At 42.2% G+C, this 23,414-nt stretch overlaps 1 protein-coding gene across 1 annotated transcript in view; it reads right to left on the bottom strand.

Moving 5' to 3' along the window:
• Positions 1-23,414, bottom strand: part of CA10 (carbonic anhydrase 10) — a 494,025-nt gene that overhangs the window by 89,324 nt on the left and 381,287 nt on the right. Inside the window, exon 4 of the mRNA XM_077776811.1 lies at positions 19,860-20,045. Coding sequence (XP_077632937.1) covers positions 19,860-20,045 — 186 coding nt within the window. The remainder of the gene's footprint in view (positions 1-19,859; positions 20,046-23,414) is intronic.

Here is a 23,414-nt window from a genome sequence, read left to right as displayed (position 1 = left end):
GCTGTAGCCTTGTCTCAATGCTGCCTACTCTTCAGCCATTTGCTAAGCCCTTCATCCTTCCCCATGATGCTCCCACACTACCTGTGGGGAGGAGTCTTTCTAGAAGCAGAGACCCTTCACTTGTGAACTACCTTCTACCAGAGCCTTATAATGACCCCTTTCATTAGGGCATTTAGGTGGTGGAGGAGGGAAGAGGACACAATCATTTGCTATCATTTCCAATTCTCCAGAAAGAAAGGTCTTCCGCCTGTCTTTGGCAAGTGTTTTCAGAATAATAATCAGCTATGGAATAAGAAGGGTGTCCCACACATTCTTAAACAATACAGATTAATAAGATGTCACCAAGATGATGATTTTTCATTTGTTCTTTCCTATTTTTTTTTTTTAACTGTTAAAGAAGTTTCTCTTGTCTCAGAGCCTTTGAGTTGGACAATCTTTATGAACAGAGTTGACTGAAGGTCAGTGATGCCCAGTAGTGGCTTGATCACATACAGTGGCTCCTAGAGGTCCTGAGCTAAGCTGTTCCTTTTTGCAGCTATGCCCCAGGGACATAGTCTTTAAGTGGGGCAGTCTTCCCCCCACACTAAGAAAAGCAAAATGGGTTAGTAATAATATTGTCTTATATTTCTTAAGAGCTACTTGCAAAGCATTTCAATTGCTTCATATATTTTTTAAGCTATCATTACTGAGCTGAGTGTCCATCTTACTGATTTATCAGATATCTATTGAGCTCCTATTACTATACTTTAAAAAATTTCTTTTTATTTCAGAGAGAGAGACAGCATGCCTGAGAGTCGGGGAGAGGGGCAGAGGGAGAGAGAGAGAATCTCAAGGAAGCTCCATGCTCAGTGTGGAACCTGACAGGGGGCTCGATCCCACGACTCTGGGATCATGACCTGATCCGAAATCAAGAGTTGGATGCTTCACTGACTGAGCCACCCAGATGCCTCTCCTATTACTATTCTAACCACCAGGGACACAGCATTGAAAAAGAAGATGAACAATGTCCCTGACAATGTCTGACATCACAGAGCTTGCTTCCCTGCCGCGCCCCTCTGCAGCCTTTTTATTTTGAAATTATTTTATATTTATGTAATAGCTATAAAAATAGTAGAGGGAGTTCATATATACCTTTCATCCACCTTCCCTTAGTGTTCCATAACCACAGGACTTTGATCAAATCAAAGACATTAACACTGGCACAACATTCTTAAGTAGTCTGGGGACTGTATTCCAATCCCCTCAGTTTTCCCACCACTGACCTTTTTTCTGTCCCAGGACCAACCTCAGATCACGCTCCCCTCTGATCTCTGTTACTTCTTCAGTCTTTCCTTGTTTCTCATGATCTAAATATTTTTGAAGGATGCTTATCAGATATTTCATAGAAAAATCCCTCCGTTTGGGTTTGTCTGATGTTCTCTTATGATTATACTGCGACTATGGGGTTTGGGATGCGTTTCACAAAGGTAAAGTGTCCTTCTCATCACATTCCAGGAGCACCTGCTGTCCATATGGCATCCCTGGTGATGTGAGCCTTCACCACTTGGTGTTGGTTTTTCCTCCATAAAGCTGCGGTTTCTCCCTTTCCATTCTCTTTCTTTGGAAAGCAAGGCAGTAAGTCGTGCCTACACTCAAGAGGGGAGGGATTAGCAGAGTTTGCTTTTTTAAGGAAAGGACACAGAAGATATACAAATAAATTGATAAATAAGGGAAATTGTCGGCGAGTGATAAATTCTGCACTGGGAATCAAAACAGGGTGACATGACTGTGAGTGGCCACTTGGTTGGGGACAACAGTGGCTAAGATCCTGGTAACAAGGAGTCAGATGTGAAAATGCCAGGGGGAAGAATGCTCTCCGGAAAGCCAATGGCTTCTAATGCAGGAACAAGCTTGGTGTCATCAGACCATGTCACTCTGCTCCAGAGAGTCCCTTCTCACTCACAGGGAAAGCCCAAGTCCTCACCTTGGCCCACAACACCTGCAGGATACGCCTTCCCCTTCCCCTACCCCACCTCTCTGACCTCACATCCCTTCAGCTCCACTCACGGGCCGCCTCCCTCTTCCCTGAATGCACCAGGCACAATCCATACTCAGGCCTTGGTGCTGACTCCTCCCTCTGGGGAAATTCTCTCCTGCAACCTATGGTCACGGTCAGTCCCCTCACTTTTAAGGTTGTGCTCAAATGTCTTCTTTTCACAGTGATGTCCACCTCAAGCTTCTTATTAAAAGAGCAGCATGTACCCACTGCTGGTGCCTCCAAGCTGTTTAACCTGCTCTCTTTTTGTGTTTCACCTTTACCTTGCAACACACACATACCCACACATACCCCAGACCCAGGGAGTGAGCAGGTAACCCCATCACCAGGAACATGAGTACCAGGTTAGAAGGAAGTCCCTTGGATATAATCATGTTATAGGCACTTTCTTTAGCTAAAGAGATCTGCATGACAACCCAATAGGCCTGCATGACTCTTTAATTTCCACCCCCTTAATACATTTTTCCCTGACAGTTGTCACTGCCAAGTTTACCAGCAACGAGCCCCCTCTCTCCTTGCTTTAGTCACTGCCTACGGTTCAGGCAATAGTGAGTTCTCTCACTCTTTCTTCATTTGCTGGTGACTGAGGAGGCATCTGCTTCATGTTCCCCACCAGCCTATGCATGAATAAGCTATTTTGAGGAGAAACTGACATTCTGAGTGGAAGTTTCGAGTATTTCTGAAAGATGTGAAATCCAGGATTTCTTAAGCTTCCTTTAATGGTCATCTCTTCAGTCCATCTCTTGCCCTCTTAGCAAATATCCAACTCCTGAAGCTCTCTCTGGAGGTATTCCAGTGGGGTAGACAAGATGGCCTGTTAGTGGCCATTCAGTGATGGCAGAGAAGGGGTGCCTGGAAAGACCAGGAAAGCAGACTAAGAACTGCAGCTGGTATGTATTGTTCTGAATCATACCATGTCTGCTAAATCTCACAAATCCTCATTTTCTCTAATGAGTAGGGATACTGAGGTGACATTACTTTTCAGAAAACACAAAGGGTAAGCCAACCCATGTGGTCGGATAAGAGGAAGAAATAATTAAATATTTTTAAAAATATTTTTTAATGTTTGTTTATTTTTGAGAGAGACAGAGAGAGAGAGAGAGAGAGAGAATGAACATAGGTGGGGAAGTGGCAGAGAGGGAGATATACAGAATTCGAAGCAGACTCTAGGCTCTGAGCTGTCAGCATAGAGCCTGACGTGGGGCTTGAATTCATGAACTGTGAGATCACGACCTGAGCTGAAGTCAGACACTTAACTGACTGAGCCACCCAGGTGCACCAGAGGTAAGTCTTGAATAGACTTCTCTCTCAAATGGCCAACAAATCAGGACAGAAGAGGAATCAGTGAGGCATAAGTTGGTGCCATTATTATTCCCATTTTACAGATGAGGAAACTGAGGCAGAGACTGGTAAATAACTTGCCAAGGGCTAGCACCAGCAGTAGACTCAAGTCCAAGCAATCTACATGCACTCATAACCCTATGCCCACAGCTTTCCTCTCTTCCCACTGTAAGCAATGTCATCTCTTAGTGCAGAACTCAGCAAGGAAGACTGTAAATGTCTCCTTACTAGAATGGAAACTTCCTGAGGATATGGATTGTTCGTTATTCATATTTGAACTCAACGGCTGGCAAAATTTTTCACACAGTGAAAACTCAAAAATGTGTCTATGAGGAATAAATAAAACTCCTTATACAAAGTTTTTGGATTTTTCATTATTTTGAATTAGTCATTCTTATGTTTCCTTGATGGGGAAGTTATTAAACACACCAGTCAGACTTTGTCAAACCCTGTGATGCAAGAATATTTTCTTCCTTGTTGGATTTTCTTTCTGAACTCATTGGCTATTATTTCCTGGTAGAAATGTTTTGTAAATCTGGCCAGAAAAGCAACAGAGACTTGAGCAAGGTTAAGGGATTAACATGGATTTGCAGTGAAGCAAATCATACTACACCTAGGGAAGTAGTTTGTTTTGCAAATTTAACCCTGATTCCCAGCTCTTAACTCAAGCAAACATTCTTTTATTTTTTCTGTTGAAAAAGAAATTGAATATATGCCAGTATGAAAAAAAAAATCCACCTTGAATATTAAAGGTCCACTGTAAATGAACTTTTCCTTTAATTAAAATGAGCACCAAAATTAAATAATATAACCTACAACGTTGCACAAGCAATGCTTCTGCCTAAGAAAGCCATGCATTTCTCACCTGTTGGCATTTCCAGAACACTAATAATGAGAAATCTATCCCAATGGGGATACTCTGGACTTCGAAATTCAAAAGGCTTTTGAAGAGCATCCTGTATCCAGGACTCTTAAGAAATTAAGTCAACACAAGGGACAGAATAATTCTTTGGGTTGTTGCAGTGCCTTGGAAGGGACAGAGATGAGATACACTTGTCATAAGCTAATCACCTGTGCACAGATAAGATGGTCCCTGACCGAGCCTGGGCAACAGGGAGCTAGGATAGTTGGCCCCACTGGATGCCTCACTCGACAGGCTTAATACCAAGAAAGTGAAAGTGGTTCCAAGTCAGTGAGTAATTGTGAACAATGTAAACAATTCTTTCTTTTCTGGCTCCGAATTCTGAAAACTGACAGGCAAGAGGTGAGGACATGTGTAAAGGTCCACTGATTATGTTAGAAATGTTTCTGTTTTTGGTGGGTGGGGGAGAGTCCTTATTTTAACTATCCTGTTCCAATGTTAGACCACATCTCTCCCAAGCCTGCATATTTTTACCCAAGACATCTCATCGGCCCACTGTGGGAGAAGACAACAGATAGAGAGGGAAGGGGCTGGGAACAAACCTTCTTGATACACATTCCCTTGTTTTATCCAAACCACAACCCTCTGAGACTGATTGTCATCACCACTTTTCTCATTTTGGAGGAACCAAAAGCTTTTTGAAGGGCACATAGTAAGTGGCGGAGCTGGTGTTTAAATGTGTGTTTGCTTGATGCCAACCCCTGGGAAACTTATTTGAGCCCACTCTGTGATTTACATATTGGCAGAAAGGGAGGAGAGGGAGAGTAACGCCATCAGCCAGGACGTCCCTGTGCTGAGTCAGATTGTTGTTGACAATCACAAGATGCTAAATTCTTTGAGAACACATTATGGACTGACTACAGTTATTCCTTCTATTAACATGTGATATTCCTATTTGTCTGAGATGCTCTCAGCCTATTTCAGCCACATTCATACTTCTCTTTCAAGATCGTGCTCATGTCTGAAAGCCTTCTCTAACCCTTAGATTTGCATCCAATGTATCATGTGGATTTCATTGGACTGAGCAGAAAAAAAAAATGATGTTCTCTATCACAGTTGACATTTTTGTGGGTGTCTACATGGCTTACAGTGACCACCTTCTCCATGTAACTGCTTTTCCTCCCATAGGGGCAGGTCCTCCAAGACCTGTCTATCTACATGACCCCACCCCACATACATAGCAGTTGGGTCAGACAGGACATCAGATATAGGTTGGACAAATCAAACCTCTTCTTTGGAGAATATGGAATTAGGATGAGAAGCCAGTGAGTCCAGGATGGTCTTGATCCAAGGGGCCATAAACTTGGGAGCTTCAGGGGGGGTCATGAATGTGCTTCATGTGCACAGAGAATCAGAAAAAAGGCCAGCTTATGGAGAGTATGAGAATAAAGCCACCGTGTGGAGATAAGATATAGGGCTGGAGTAGTTCCTGGGGTCATGACCTTGTTTCAGTTCTGGCTTCCAGTCTCTTCGCTGGCCCAGGTGACTCTGGCCCAGGTGACCAGACATACCCCAGAGGCCTTCAATAGATTGCCCTTGTAGCTTAACTTAGCTTGAGTGAGTTCCTGTTACTTGCATCTCAAGCACCACACCCAAGATGCCCTTGGGAAGCTGAACTCCAAGGAGGACAGTGGCCGGGTTTGTTCATCCATGCGGCCCTAAGCTGCAAAACTTCTCTGCTCAACCTCATGGGTCTCTATTGGAATTGCACTGTCTGATAAAACAGCTTTTCTATCTAAGAGATAGAGCTAACACTACCTGGCCCTCCCCCAAACTGTCATATGCTCCAGGAAATTAAAAGAACTGAAACCCAGGGTTGGTTGATTCCATTGAAAGACCGTCTCACTGTTCCATCTCATTTTCAGTTTGAGAAGGCAGGTGCGGTGAGAGCTGAAAAGCACCCAAAAAAAGAGAACAGCAGGAGAGAAGTGACAAGCGAGACAGGCTATGAAGGGGCTTGTTTTGTTCTGTGTGCTTTGGAATCAACTTGTTCTTTAATTAAGAGGGAAAAAAAATCACCCTCCAGCTAGTAAAGACACCCCTAAGAAAATTAAAATAATGTAAATCAAGCTAAATGAATACTCCAGGAGCAGCATTAGAGCTTGGTGGGACTGAGTGTTTGGATGCCCCTGAGGTTTTAAAAGCAAAGCCTGCAACTGTGTTTTGGAGCAGGAACACTCTCCCTTTTGTTTGATGGCAAAGAGGGCTAAATGCTGACAGCAACGGGGATTTACAGAGGAGTTTAAGGTGACAGAATCTTCTGGCTGTTCTGACTCTCTAAAGACCAGAATTGAAACAAAGCCTAAGTGGATGATGATAGTAATTCCTGGGGTTTCTTCCTAGGGGTGCTCAGTGTAGAGAAATCACTTAAATTATAATTAAAATATACAAAGCAAAATGCTTCAAGGGGAACCTGTAGCTTCTAGTAAAATACGCTACTAACCATGGGAGCATTTTACCTGGGACATAGCTGGATGACCGAAGCCTTATAGAATGCACGCGTGTGTGTGTGTGCGCGTGTGCGTGCGTGCATGCATGCATGCACTAGTACCATGATTGTGGTAACAGGGATACAAGTAGGAGGTTCAAGGTTTCAGGCATTATAACAAGTAAAGGTGACATACCCAAGTCAAGAGAATAATCTCAACCTCAATTTTTGGTGTCACATCAAATGTTTTAATTTCCCAAGCTTTTGCCTTAAAGGAGAGTATGATGATGGCCACTTATAAAGTATATACTAAATCTCTGGGGGAACCTGTCTGATGTAATAGACAGATTTTATTGCAGATCTATCTTTCCAACTCTCTACCTGGCACACCTCTCTCTGTCAAAGTTTATATGCAATGATAAAATTATGCAGGAAGATTTTACCTCCATGTGCCCCTTGTGCTGGAAGGGCCCTGACCGAGCTACTCCAATCCTTTAATTTTCTGGATGAAGGGGAAGGAGATCCAGAGAAGTTAACCAGTTTGCCCAAGGTCTTCTAGGTGCTGGGTGACCATGTGATTCCTTATACAAGGAGGGGCATTTTTGAGAGAAAAGGAGGGGCTATTTCAATGATACCAGCACCAACTGGACTCAATCACGGCTGCCCTAGGAGCAGGCGATCATCCCGTCTAGAGAGCTTGAGGTTTTCCCTCAGACGCACAAGAGAATGAGAAGATGGCTCTACTTGCTGGTGACCTTTGGGGATGGAGAAGGGTGCTCCCAGAGGCTAGGATGGGGATTGCACTTTCTTGCACATGCTCTAGCTGATACTTTCCCCCAATACTTCCAAACCGGGGTTAGCAGGGGCCTGATTGGCCTTTAAGCACCTGTGTGAGTATTACAAAGAGGTGTAATTCTGAGGACAAACACCTTGGCCAGTGGGTGGCACATCTGCAGCCCTACTTTAGGGAGCATTGATACTGGTAAGGAATCAGCAAGCAGAAAAGGTGAAACGTAGGAGTTTCACCTCCTGCACGATGCCACTCTGGATTCTTAGATGGAGAGAGAGGATAGAAATGCAGACCCTGAAAGACAGAGCTCGAAGAAGCATACTGTTGCCAAAAAAAAAAAAAAAAAGAAAGAAAAGAAAAAAAAAAGCTACCCTTTTGGAGCACTCACTGTGTGCCCCGCACTGTTCTGAGCACTTTACATACACTGACTGTCTTGATCCTACAAACTACGCTATTGGGTGGTTGGGTGGACCTGTTCTGTATCCTGATTATGATAATGGTTATGCATATCTGTATGTGCTGAAGTTCAGAGAACTGTGTGCTGAGAGAAGCAGTTAATCTCACTGTGTGATCATTTAAAAAATAAAGTAAAAAAGGAAACTCTACATACTGTAGGAGTCTATGGATTGAAATTTGAAAAAAGCAAAGCCATAGTGACAGTAGATCAGTGGTTGCCAAGGGTCATGGTTGGGTGGGGGAGGCGACTGCTGAGGGACTTTTATCGTGGTGATGAAAGTTCTAGGTCATGGTGGTAATGATGGTTACATGACTATATATTTATGAAAACACATCAAACTGTGCAGTTAAAATTGCTGACTTTTATTGTATGTAAACTATGCCTCAAAAAAGCTGGGGAGGGGAACATTATGGTGTGGGCATCGCTGTTAATCTCATTCATGAAGAAGCTGAGACACAAGTAGGTTGAGTAACTTGCCCAAGGTCACGGGTGACAAGTGGCAAAGCCCAGTTCAAACGCAGGAATGAATACCTCTGTCAGTTTTAACTTCTGCAATTAATCTTGGCTCCTGCAAGTAGGTCCAGCTCCTCAGCTGGGGTGGGGGAACACATCAGCCCGAGACAGACAGGTACAACAGGCAGATGTGTGTGATCCTCCCCGAGAACCTTATAAACAGCAGTTGCTCTGGCTGGCTGTTTGGGTCCACCACAACGATCCTTCCTGAAGCAGACACAGTTATTTGTTTTGAAAAAACTGGAACGGGGCACTGAGTCCTGTGCAGGTATCTGGTGACGTCCGAGGCTTCCCCCTTTTCCTGGCTGGGGGTGGGGGTGATTTAAAACCTTCTGGTTAAGCTCATTTTGCCAAACAGCTCCTGCGGGATCCATTTTTAAGGCTCAATCCAGAAATTTCTAGCTCAGCAAACAGATCCACTGCAAGAAAATGTATTTGCCCAAGCTACTTCTGAGACTACGGACTATGGTTTCTCATGCTTTGCAGAGGGAAACAGATGTGTTTATACATAAACAAATTGACGGATATACAATATCTTGCTTGTTATATTTCAAGGAAGCGAGAGACAAAAACATCACTGTCCATCTGTATGTGATGTTCCAGTTGCTGTCCGAGAGGGGAAGGTGAATGAATCTACATCATCAGTGGGTGCACAATGGGATGCTGTGTTATATTTCCCATTGCAATTTGTGCCACTTGGAGAAATAGGTTCCTGTCTCCTTTTATGGCCAGAAAAACTGCAGGTTATTCCTAAGGCTGATGCAGAACTGGGAGGGGCTGAAATATTTCAGGTGACATACGGGGAGGGCACCTGTGATTACAGAGAATGGACTTACCTGTGATCAAACAGCTACTATACCTTGTCTAAGTTCGCTCCCTGCATAGCTAACGTCTGAGACCTGGGTTCAAATCCCAGCTCTTCCCCATATGCACCATGTGATTGAAGGCAGGTTCTTTAATCTCTCTGACTTTCTTTTCCTTCTTGTAAAGTGGTGCTTATGAGTGCCAGCTCCCAGGCTTGTTTTGAGCGTTGGGTGTGATAAGGCACTGAGCACAATGCCTTGGGTCATTTATGTGCTCAGTAAATGAAAGCTGGTGGTAGTAATCATATTGGAACATTGTGATTATCTTTATATGTCTTATCTGCAAAGATTCTGGAACAGATGACTGGCACAGCCTTTACAGCTTCAAAGGCCCTATCACAGGAGTGCTTTTTCACACTGCACAATCACCTTATCATGTATATAGGTCTGGCATTATCAAACCCGTATCAAGAGTTTAAAAAGGTTAAGGAAGACTAAGTGATTTGCCCAGTTCTTCCCTTACTAGGATCACACGGCTAGTGAGTGACAGAATGAATGGGGTCTTGAAGGCAAATCTTTCAAGCCAAAATGTTGTCCTCTTATCCAGTGGTACAAGTGTCTGGCTCCCAGGCCAATGCCCCTTCCCCATGGTGTGCTTGTCTTTGCTTCCCCGCAGCCCCCTTCTGGGCCAAGGCAACTACTGCTCTTGGAAACCGCCTCTAACAAGCTGATCCAATGAATAATCATGAGAGCAATCCTGTTGCCCTTTTACTGCTGAGATGGGGACAGATTTATAGAGGCTGACTCTGGCTGGTATCTGGGAATGGATAATTACCTTCACTTACTATATCCTAGGCTGCTTCGGCTAAATATTTACTGCCCAGAATTCTGCCCTTTCCAACCAATTCTGAACACGAGCATGCCACAGGCAACTAAGTGGCATAATTCATTTGGGGCGACCATAAATCTAAGGCTTCCACCAGAAATGCAAAAAATTAATGGAACATGAAATCAAGTAAATGGAATTGAGTACAGTAATTAGTTCATATTTTAATCCTCAGGTCTGTTTATTATCCGTCAACGGGCGAGCAATTAAGTCGGCGCCATTGAGATGATTAGCTTTGTTTTAGCAAAAGTTTATCGATATGTCAGAGCAAATGAATCTGGGGTTTTTTAAACGGCTTTATTTTGAATTGTATAGGAGCACATCCATGGAGCGGCTAGACACCTAATGATTTAATTTTGCAATATTACTATCTAGATCACGTATATTTAATATTACTGAGCTGTCCTAGATGGTTATTAGGGAGAGGGGGTGGAATGGGGGATTCAAACTGTAAAAAAGCATGGCTTATATTCTTAGGTTCTCATGAATGCCTTTTCCCATTAAAACCAAACAAAGGATCTTTAAAAGGAATTTTACTTTCTATTTTAGTCTTCCAGGCTTTTATTTCCACATTTCTTGCAATCAGGCACTATTATGGTTCTCACACTGGTGGTATTTTTGCTGGGGGTGATGTGGTGACTTCTAGATCCATTTCCTCATGGATGCTTCTGAGTGCTCATGTTTACAAAATAATCTGCCAATGTCTTTACCTTTTTGAGGTTGGCCGTAAAAACATCTTTGTGATGGGTTCTTCTCATTAAGGCAGGAAATCTGATTATCAGGCTATACCTGCTCTATGGGGCAACTAAACCAGATGGTCTAGAAAGGGGACCATTGAATCTTGGGATTTAATATAATTTAAACTTTTATTTGAAAAATTTAAAGCACAAACCAGGGGCCTAAAAACTTGGGTTCTGGTCCTAATTCTGCCACTGACTAATTCTGCCAGTCACTTTGGCCAGCCAACTCTTGTCTTCTCTGGTGTCTGATTTTTCTTTTGTAAAGTAAGTGGGTTGGAGGAGATGACCTCCATGGGACCCCCAATTTTAACACTTCAGATGGAGGCTTTGAGCAGACTTGTTCTTTCCAGTAGCAATTGTACATTTTGAGGTGGGAGATGTGATCTTTGGTGGAACCTTTACAACTTTTAATGAACTGTTGGCAGTGATCAGAATGGTCGTGAATCGGTCATTCTTACTTCATGCATTTCTTTTCTAATTGATTTTATTCCTGTGATTTTGGAAATGGATGAAAACAGTGCAGCTAGTTCACAGAAGCGCTGGACCCAGTACTCATCCTTAACTACAGTGTCATTAGTTATTACATAAAGGAAGACTACATTCAACACTTGAAAGGCTGTAGCAGTGATGGTCTCCATGGTGACAGATTCTACACTGAAACCTGATCAAGTCCCTGTTAATGCCTGTCTCTAATAATGTGTTTGTAATATAATACCTCCTTTCCTGCTTTAGACAGAGTGCCAGGGGGGAGATTAGAGTCAAACAGAGGAGGATGGTGGCTTTCATAATGCCATCCAGGCAGGACCAGGTCAGAGCTATGATGCAGGTTAGGATGGGAGTCGATGAGAAAATGAGTTGGTCCTAACCTGATAATGCAGGTTAGGATGGGAGTTGATGAGCTGGCTTCATCAAGTTGTCTTCAAATGCAGTGTCTTCTCTTTTTGGCTGCCCCATGATGTCCATCTAAAATTGCAATCCAAGAAGCTGCTGACTTGATTGGGTTGTCCCTTCCCAGAAGTAATTAGAAGAACGTCCAAAGGGAAGACTCCTCATCCTTGATGATAGTCATCATCTGCTTGCTGGTATCATCATAATATGCCCTACCACCATCTGGGTTTCTGACTTCTATTTGTTTTGCCTCTCAAAAGTCAGTTTGCTCACTCTGAGTGGGACTGGCTCTTGGGATCCAGAACTTTGGCTTTTAGTACTGTCAAAGACAAGTTCCCTGGTCTGATCCTGGGAGTAATTGCAGTGTGAAATGAGCAATCTAAATGAATTTTTCTAGCACGCTGGCTCTCAATTGTTCCATTCCTCCTCCCAGGTAACCTGAAGAATTCACTTACTCCATATTTGTGAATAATTTAACATAAAATATCTAGAACTTCTGTTGATATTGATGTTAACTTTATAAGGTTTACCATTATGACAGTAGAATTTAATTAATTATATACTAGGCATAATTTAGGCACTCTAAAAGTTGAAATTTTTAAAATTATTTTTAATTTACTCATTCAATCTTTTCATTCAATAATATCTGTCAAGTGCCTGTCACATGTATGGGGAGATATTAAAAGTAGAACCACTTTGTGCCTGCAGGGAGCTAACACTCTGGGAAGATAGGGTCTTCCCCATGGCCTATAGGTCTTGAACTTCCCCACTGGGCTAAGGCTCAGAGTAAGCGAGCAGTCGTCATTATGGGGTTTATGGGTAAACCTGGGCTTATATTAAGCAATGCTATGAATCAGAAGACCTGAGCTAAGCCTAACCTCAATTGTTTAGTGTCTGGATAGTTTCTCCAGGGAGGAAGAAGATAATACTAAGGGCAACTTCATTGAGATAGTGTTTGGTGATTAAATGGGAGAATTTATTTTTGCTTTGGAATTCATTCAGAATAAAAGCCAAAGTCCAGGAAAAAAGGACATGATGTGCAGCAGCCTTGCCCTGCTCTTGCCTCTCTGACTTCTCATGCCCTGTCACTTACACCTGCGCTCACGCTGCTCCCCCTCTTCCCAGAGCATTGACACCTCTCTCCCACTTCAAAGTCATGGTACTGCCTGTTACCTCTTCGTGTAATGTCCTTCCCCTAGACATCTCTATGGCAACCTCACAAATGTCCTCCTCTCCATACAGCTTACACTGACCACCCTTTTTACCCTTGTAATTGACCACTTCCACTCCTCATGCTCTGATCCCTGCCTACCTATTTCTTTTCCCATAGCATTTATCATATTCTAACTTATCATATACATTTACTCATTTATAATGTTTATTATTTATTACTTGTCCATTCTCACTAGACTGTAAGCACCATACAGGAAGAATTTTTATCTGTTTTCTTCACTGTAGCACATGGTAGGCACTCAATCAATATTTCGTAACTGAATGAATGAATGAAAGCAAGTCACAAAGCATGGAAATGATGGCCAGATGTTAGCAGTGAGATTCCATAGCCACCTATGGATGTGACTGAACAAGCTCTGCATTGTGTTGCATAGTAATTTTGTTTTTCTCTTTCTTTTCTTTTCTTTCTTCTCTCTCTCTCTTCCCTCCCTCTCTCCCTCCTTTCCTTCCTTCCTCCATTCCTCTCTCTCTTTCTTCTCTCCCTCCCTCCCTCCTTTTGTTTCTCTTTCTTTATTTCTCTTCCTCCTTCCCTCCCTCCCGTCTTTCCTTCCTTCTTTCCTCCCTTCCTCCCTCTGTCCTTCTCTCTGTCTTTCTTAAGCAGGCTTCACACCCAGCACCAAACCCAAAGCGGGGTTTGAACTCAAGACCCTGAGATCAAGACCTGAGCTGAGGTCAAGAGTAGGACGCTCAACTAACTGAACCCCCCAGGTACCTCTGTGTTGCGTAGTAACTGATTCAAGTCTGTGACTTGTTCCTCCAAAGTAACACTTAATGGTTCAATTCTTTTGTGTTCTTTGGCTCATTGAGAATAGGGTTAGATTAGTGCCTTGTTAACACATTTTGAATTTCTCAAAGTATAATCATTTCTCAAAGAAAGCCCAGAATATGCTTTAGTGGTTACTGTGAACTAAAATACTCTTCCTCTTTTCCAGTTTCTAATAGAATTTGATTTGGACAGCCTTTATTGAAACACTCCATCTTCAATTTAAATGAGGCTCTATATTCCTGGTATAGTCAATGAACAAAACATGCCCATAATTCCAGGGCAAAAGCCTGTAAGTTTTGAATTCCTAGGGCACCAATAGTTGACTGAGTTATGGATTCAGTGATGGACTCATTCCGCAAACATCAAATAAGCACCTACTGTATGTTGGTTACTGTGCTAGGTATATGGTATGCAAGATGAATAGCAAAAAATAAATAAATAAAATAAAATAAGATAAATAAGATAAATAAAATAAAAAAATCCCTACCCTTAAGGAGTTTACCAAGATCATTTATCTTTCACTCAGTAAACACTTATTGACTCTGCCCTCATGTGTCAGACAATGTCCAAGGTGCTAAGAATATAGTGATGATCAAGATACAATCTCTATCAACAAAGAACTACAGTTCCAAGGCAAGTGAGAGTGAACAGTTGTAAAATCTACAGTGATGGGCAACTTAAGAGAGATTGGGGTCAGCAACATTTTTCTGTAGAACATCAGATATTTTGTAAATATTTTGGCTTTTGCAGGCCACACATAGTCTCTGTTGCATATTCTTCTTCTATTTAAAAAAAAAACCACCAGTCCAGACAATAAGCTATATTTAAAAATAAAAAAACAAAAACCAGTCCAGGAGCACCTGGGTGGCTCAGTTGGTTAAGTGTCCAACTTCGGCTCAAGTCATGATCTCACGGCTCATGAGTTTGAGCCCTGCATTGGGCTCTGTGCTGACAGCACTGAACCTGCTTGGAATTCTCTCTCTCTCTCTTTCTCTCTCACTCTCTCTCTCTGCCCCTCTTCCCTCCCTCCCTCTCTCTCAAAACAAACAAACAAACAAACAAACAATCCTTTAAAAATGTAAACCATTCTTAGCTACTCCACTGAATTTGGTCCATAGGCTACAGTTTATGGACTACTGAAATAAATAAATGTAGAGGATTCTCTGAAATTCAAGAAAGGAAATAACACATTCCTGGCTCAGTCAAGGGAAGGAGACTTTGGAAGCTATGGGGTTGGGGGAAATATGCTGGAATGAGGCAGAGTGAGATACAGCTGGCCTTAGGGACAGAGGAAACACCATGGCACTCAAGTAGCTCTTCCATATGTATTACTGTGTACTTGTTATTCTTAAACATCCCAGTTCTCATTCACTTCATAACTCCATTTGTACCAACAAACATCTCTACTAGGAGGTCCCAGCCTCCCAGGAAAGTGCCAATTAGATTGCCTGAGTACTTCCCCACCAGAGCTGTGTTCAATGCCTCACGGGGCCCTGATTCTTAGTTATGTACTCCTCAATGTGTTTCATACTCTAGCATACTTCAGGAAAATTTGGTATTGCTTATTCCCAGAAATTTGTGTGGCTTTAGTAAAGCCAGTCTCTAAAGGAGGCAAATAATCCATTCCTTTGAGGGGACAGGGCCTGTATTTTCTGCATTTCTCAGTTGTCTGCCCTGAGACAATTGTTTACTCTGGTTCAGAGCCACTAAACAGACAAACAAACAAACATATGACTTTTATTCCCCCTTTAATTAAGCAATCTTATCTATATTACCATAGCAATGGCTGTGGACTGTTTCCTTGCTTGGATGTGTTTGGGCAGAATCGGAGACTCAAGAGGCTGAGCCTGGAATGGCCGCCATGTTTTTTCTGCCTCACCTTCAGTGAGAGCAGCAACTGTGTTAGACACACAGATGTCCATCCATCCTCTCCTTAATACAATTCGGAGAGGGCTATTTCATAATCCCCTGCCAGGACCATCCTCAAACATAACCCAATTACACTGTATTTTAACTATATATACCCCTCAATAGACTGCTTTCTGGGCAGGAACTGGGCTGTAGAGCTCAGCACACAGCAGAAGCTCTAGAGACAAGTGAAGAGTGGATGAAATAAACAGGAGTATGTGGCACAGATATCCCGGGAAGTGGCTGGTGCGAATCTCCCTATGCTCCCTTACTTCTCTGGAAAGAAGAGCTTAAGGAAGGTTTTTAAAATGAATATTTCCAATCTGCACTCAATAAGAAAGATTCTTTTTGTCTAGCCTCACTACTAGAACTTAATCCATAGACATGGCTCTTTTCAAATATTATCTTTTGCCTGGTTAATGTATTTGTTTCTTTTCATAAATACCCTACTTTATAGTGGACATTAATCTAACCACTTAGACATGATTAGCAAGCTAAGGGTCTTACTTATTAAAAACGGTTAATTTTCCCTTCTTAAAAAAATTGAGACATTTGAATCCCTGAATATGCTCATTTATCACCAACCCCCAACAAGGCATCCAGGAGTTCTCCATGTAGGACATGAATAATTTTTATAAAAACGCAGTTGCTGACTGTGTCGTACATCCACACAGCTTTATAAAACAAAGCAAATGATTACCATCAATTACAATAACCTCACTAGACAAGACTGCAATTAATCTACAGCTCTTCAGATAACGACTGTTGTGCTGTGCCAAGGAAAATGCCTGGCATTAATTGACTTATCACGATCAGCAATGATAGATGGGACAGATGGCAATGTGATTATTCACTGTCAACAAAATAAACACATGCTCTGTTGCGAGAAGTGTCTAGTTGAGTCCCCTCAGAGGATAGCCAGAAACAGAGACCAAAGGTGGTTGAAGATAGCACAAAATAGAAGTAAGGTGTGAGTCTATAGGATGGGGCATAGTTACTACAACGGGGGCTAACGCTCAGTGGAATCTGACTGGAGGACCTTTTTTATAAGGAAATCATGGATTGTATGGAATTTCAGCACTAGAATATGCATGACAGCTAGCAGTCTACTTGTTCATCGGGATATGAGTCACTTTTATGAAGCCCTCAAATTCCACTCCATGCTTAATAATTCCAGTGTGATGGGAATTCACTGTTTTCAGAGGCAAACTCGTTCCATCGATGGATAGCTCTCATTGTTAGAACACATATTTAGCTGAGCTCCATCTTTCCAGGACTTTCATCCATGAACCCTAAGTCTTTTCCTTTATGCCACAGAGAGGATGCCAGACTTTTCTTGTTCACTAAACTATTTTAAATATCTCAAAGGCCAATACCTAGTCCTATGACATTGTTTTGATGCTTCCAACATTCTGATTTCTTGCACCTAAATCCATACCAGTTTAGAGACCACTCATACTGAGGGGCTTGGAATGAAATATAACACAGGTGATGTGGTCTGCCTAGGACAAGGTGTAACAGTACTGATGTTGAGTCCAATACTCTGGCTTGCCTTGGAGTAATGGTTGTGTGTGGCTGTCCTGCTTGGGGAGTTGTTCCCCAAATCCCACCATCCTAGAGAGCACCCCAGCTTTGCCATTTGCAATGACACCTGGGTGCCCTTTTTAATTTTTGTGTGGTATGGTTTTGTTGATTAAGTCCTCATTGTTTAGAAAAATGGGGCAATTCAGGCAGAGCCTGAGCTAAAATTGGCACAGTGGTCACTAACCAAAATCTCATGGAATTTTTACAAATTCGGTACCTGGACCCCACTCCCAGAGACTCTGATTCAATAGCCTCAGGGAAGGATTCAAATGTAAATATTTTGACAATATTCCCCAGTTAATTCTGATTTGCAACTCTGTTTAGATGCTCTATTCACTGAGTGTACTACTGAGTGAGTGCTTCACAAACCTAATAATCAGACTCTTTGGGGAGCATTAAAAATGCAGATTCCTTGGAGTGCCTGATACCTGTGGTCTGGGTATGTCTAGGAAAATGAAGACTGAGAGATCAAATTGTTATATATTTCCCTTAAGGATTCTGGAAACACTCATTTACTCCAAAACTGTAGTTCCTATACAAGTTACAAAGCACGCTTATTACACACTGAAGAAAAAAGCAATCCTAAGGAATTCTAAAACGTATAGATTTTGGCCAGGTAACCATGTATATTTTTTCACTTATTCACTTCATAAATTCATTAGTACATTAATTTTTAGATAAGTATCAGACTAGAACAGTTCAGTGAGAGAGAAAGGCAAAGAAATAAAAGCAAATAAGTGAGCAAGTAAGCCAACAATAAAATAGTTACAAATATTGAAATAATATGTATTAAAAAGGGTTTATCTAATTTAGAATAGTCTGTAATTCAGACTGGCAGTCTCCAGTCACTCTCAATTCATGGATTTTTGCCCTGCTTTTATCATATTCCGTGCTATATTCTAGCTCAGAATCTAAAACTCTCAGGAGTTGCTCCATTATGGTGCCTTTGGCAGACATCCCTAATCAATCCTAGCATGTTTTTCCTACAGATCCAGGAAGGAGGCTCATTCCTGCTCAACCCTGTCCTCTCTGCAGACATTACTAATAGATCACAAGTGAACTCTACCAGTGGACTCCCCAATAAGCAAGGCCCTGACACCTGGTACCTTTAGTAGTCCCTCATTTCCTGCTTTATCTGTGTTGTCTAACCACTCTTGAGTATTCCAGGTGTGCCTTACATCTGGAATCCCACTGAATTTACCAAAGTTGAGAGGTATCTAAACTTAGCCTTAGAAGGATCAGGAAACCATCTCAAGATCACCTGGTAAGTGTGTATCAAAGCAGGAGGTACAAACCCAGGTTCTTTGACTCCCAAGCTGATGTTTTTAAAAATGATCTTGCACTGCCTCTCTTCTCAGCCCCGTTCAGAGGGCACCTCCTCTGGGACTTCTGACCCCTTCAGGTGAGTTGTGAGTTGGCCTGTGAGTTGGTCAGGGTCCCCGTACACCTCCAGAACAGAATGACACTATACTTTAATAGTTTGGATGATTTGAATAATGATTTGCACAAATGAACCAAACCTTTGACCTCCTCTGTGGTAGGAGCTTTGTCTTTTCTTTTTTTTTAAATTTTTAAATCTTTGTATCCCTATACCTAGCAGAGTGCCTAGGTAGATTCTCAGTTGATCCACTTTGAACAATCATTAAAATCTGGCCACTGGACTCATTAAAGTTGGGCTCTCTTTCTCAGTGTACGGTATTGCTATGTTAAAAACAATGGGAATTTTAAACATGATGTTGATTGAAAACAAAACTAAAAAGACCAAGTTGATAATGAGATATGTACTTCTGTTATTTCAAAGTTTTCTCGACATCAGTTACTGAGGACTTTTAAATAGAACATAGTTACAGGATATTTAGCATATAAGCACCCCTGACCCCTAGTTGATAACCACCAGTGTAAGAGAAATAAAATGAGACAAATTTAACTACACCCCACTTGTCAGGATGTCAGATAACATCTGTTTAAAGTGTAACTTTGATCCTATAATTGAACTTGGTTTGGCTCACTGCTGTGGCCTGAATTCTCTCTGGGTTGATGGTGGCACACAGTGATACTCACTATTAATGGTGGCATACAATGACATTTCCAATCTGTATAAAGTCAGGCAGACTATTTAGTTACCTGACATTTATTTCATGGTACATTATAGTTTTGTGCAAATAAGACCCATTCTGCCCAAAGGGAGAATTACGGAGCCCATTCTCTCATATGGGAGCATATCTAGTGGTCCAGATAGGTGTAAGGGAAGGTGTGCACAAAAGGTGAGGCTTTGGGGTTAAAATGATGCTCCAGAGATACTGTAGGGCAGGAAGCATGAGAGCTGCACCAGTGTCTCAGAATGAAATGACCAGTTTCATTGTGGCCTTTCCTGGAAAACACTGGAAGCACGTTTATAGACTTCCACGTCAACTTGCAAAAGACAGATGGAGAAAGGAGGCACTGACCTTCTCATTTCACAGATTTAAAAGAAAGCTTTCCATCTGTTATTCCACCTTGGATATAAATAGGCACCAAATCTTATTAATTGGCACTCAGCTATGTTGCTTCAACAGCCCCGCATACCTCCCCAGAGAAGGCTTGTCCGTTGAGGAGGTGCTCCGACCCTTGGCTGTCCTCACTTCCAAAGTGTAGTCGGATCTCCTCCAGCCGGTGGCTGTATGTCATGGGCCCTCCTGATATGTTAACCAAGTGTTCCTTGTCCAGGCGCAGGGACACGTGTCTTCCAGTGTTGTACATGGTCCCGCTGACCTGCAAGGCAATGTGCAACAGGTCAAGCAAGGCTGTCTTCTCATTTCTCACCAAACCCAGCATGGTCCTTAGACCCATGCCTTTTGCCTCCCCTGGATGGGAACACATTAGGTTAAGTCCACATGTGGAGAAGGGAGCACCAGCCTCCCCGGGGGCTTTCCTGCCCTACCTGGCTTACGTGGCACTTACAGCGAGGTATAAACCATATCTACGATCACCTGATCATTTAGGAATTTGAGGTAGAAATTCAACAGAGACCTTAGCAACTGTGAATAATATTTTGGACACTGTACCTTATCAAAAATATAACTTGTTCCTCTTAACAACAGGTATTGGTGAGGATGTGGAGAAAAAGGAACCCTCTTGCACTGCTGGTGGGAATGTACACTGGTGTAGCCACTATGAAAAACAGTATGGAAGTTCCTCAGAAAGTTAAAAATACAACTACCCTGTGATACAGCAGTCACACTACTGGGTATTTACCCAAAGGATACCAAAACACTAATTCAAAGGGATACATACACCCCTATGTTTATAGCAGCCTTATTTACAATAGCCAAACTATGGAAGCAGCCCAAGTATCTACTGGTAGATGAAGGTACCAAAGAAGATATGGTACAAACATACAACGGAATATAACTCAGCCACACACACAAAAAATGAAATCTTGCCATTTGCAACAACGTGGATGGAGCCAGAGTATAATGCTAAGCAATATAAGTCAGTCAGAGAAAGACAAATACCATATGATTTCACTCAAATGTGGAATTTAAGAAACAAAACAAACGAGCAAAGGAAGGAGGAAAAAAAAAGAGAGAGAGAGAGAGACAAACCGAGAAACAGACTCTTAACTATAGAGAACAAACAGATGGTTACGAGAGGGGGTGGGTGATGGGTGAAATGGGTAATGGGGATCAAGGAGTACGCTTGTCATGATGAGCACTGAGTGATGTATGGAAGTGTTGAATCACTCTATTGTATACCTGAAACCAGTATTATGCTGTATGTTCACAATACTGCAATTAAAATAAAAACTGAAAAAAATAACTTGCCCTTCTTACCATAAACATTTGGAATGTAGAGATACTGTAAAAGTTAAGATCTCAGGTGTGAGAGACTGGAGAAAGCAAAAGATGCCACAAAGGCCAAATGAGCGACAAGGAAATCAAAACGGGTAGAAAGGAGTAACCCTAGTGGGAGAATGAAGGCTTTCGTCTCAAGTCTCAGGTGTGCCGCCCAGGGTGTCTGTTAGGTCCCTCTCCTGCCCCGCCACCAGGCCACCAGACGCTGCACTGAATGGGAGCCCTAATCCCTTCTCAGAGCTCAGGAATTCGGTGCTAAGCTAAAGAGATTAATACAAGTGCCCTGTTTCCCTTCCTCATTCCTGATTCCATCTTGCTTCAGCCTCCCCAACTGCTCACCTTACTGTTTTGTGTTCTTTTTCCTTTTCCCCTCTTTAAATTTAATATTCAGCCTCAGTTTCTTGACTTAGCACCTCTCAACACTTGATCCAAGAACCCTGATTCCCACTCATGACTCTACTGCCTTAGTCCCCTGCATTGACACAGCTCTTGGAGCAGAACAAAGCTTAAAGGAGACTTTGAATGGGTTTGAATGGAACACTTCTGGGCCCTCAGAGGCTAAGACAATTGGATTTTCTTCCTGCTTACTCTGACTCCTTTGGGCCTAGCTTTCTGCCCTAGGGATTCCTTAAGGGCTTTATGTAATGTCTGATACCTTCATTAAGTCACAATTCTCATGTATTTTCTCTACAGCACCATCCTTACCTCCTCCTCTACCTTTCTGACATTAGCCTTGTGAATAACCAGATAGGTGTGTAGACTGCTCACTGTGGCAGAGACAGTAATACCCACTAAATACTCCACTGACTCGTCATTCCCCCATTTTGCTATATGGTGGAGCTCCTCTGACTGGTGTTGGCCATGGGATGTGAGGGGACATGACAAGCGTCACTTCCAGGGTGAAACAGTGAAAAACATATGCACATGTCTCCAGCCTCTCTCTCTCCCTGCTAAATCATCCACCTGGGCTATGTGGGAATATGTAAATGTGCTGCAGCTACAAGATGGAGCTCATGTCAGCAGTGGTGTCTGGAAGATTAAAGGGCAGATTGCAAAAATGGCCAGAATTTTCTCCTCCCTGTAACTGTACTCTTTACAGTATGACTCTGTAGCTGCTCCCATCAAGACAGGGGTATACTTCTCCATCTCTTAACTCTGGGCTGGCCTTGTCATTTGTTTTGTCCAATAGTGGATATAACATGTGTGCTCTGAGAATAGGCCTTTGGGGTTCTTGCACATTTTCTCACTCCTTGTTGGAAGTTTGAGACCACCATGTAAATAAGCCTGGGGTAGCCTGCTGGAGGATGACATGACACTGACAAGAGTCATCCCAGGAGAAGCCATCTTAGATTGACCATTCCATGGCTGACCCACCAGCTGACTGGCCCAGCCAAGGTCAGCTTAGCCTGGCCCAGACCAGAAGAACTTCCCACAGACACACAGACTTGGAAACTAAATAACAGGTGTTTTTTAAGTCCCTAAGTTTTGGAGGTAGTTTGTTTTGTATCAAAAGCTAACTAATACACACTAAAACAATCATCTTCCCTGTCCTGAATCTGGAGCTATCAACAAAAACTGGCCTGGCCAGTATTGAGTATCTGAACTGGATCATCTGAACTGGAAAGTCACATGGGGTCCAGAGATTCAGCCTGGTAGGTAGCTGAGAGTCAGACCAGAGAGAGGAGAGAGAGAAGCAGATACACCAACAGTGAGAGAGGAAACTGTGCACTGAGAGAGAACTACTTGACCTTCAGAAACCCTTTGCATCTCTTTGTTTGCGGTTCCTTTTTGAGGCCTGAACTGCATTTTCTCTGATATTTTACATCTCACCAATAAATGTATTTTTTCTCAAGTTCTCTATTCGTTGTAACCAAATAATCTCTGTCAAAAATAAATGTATATGTAGTTAGTATGAGATCAGAAGAACTTGTCTTTTTTTCATGTCCCAACTCATGATTTTCTTTGCAGTAAAATGGTTAGAGATAGGTTTGTGTTTGATGCTGCATCCATTGTTAAGTAAAATTTACTTTTTCTAAAATTAAGATAATATACAGATATTACATATGGTTAAAGATATAGAATGGCTTGAGGAAAGAAGTTCGTCTACAATTCCACAATTACCTAATGATCACTGCTAATATTTTGGTATACATATTCTTCATACTTATAACTATATATACCCACATTTTAACAGGGTTGATTTATGGCTGTGTTTGTATATCCAGGTAAGTGATTTTTCACACATATGTATATATGAGTGTGTATATAAATATATATAATATGTAAG

This window comes from Crocuta crocuta, unplaced genomic scaffold (genome assembly GCF_008692635.1).
Source record: "Crocuta crocuta isolate KB4526 unplaced genomic scaffold, BGI_CrCroc_1.0 scaffold352, whole genome shotgun sequence".
Taxonomy (NCBI): Eukaryota; Metazoa; Chordata; class Mammalia; order Carnivora; family Hyaenidae; genus Crocuta; species Crocuta crocuta.
This window is presented reverse-complemented; position numbering and strand designations above follow the sequence as displayed.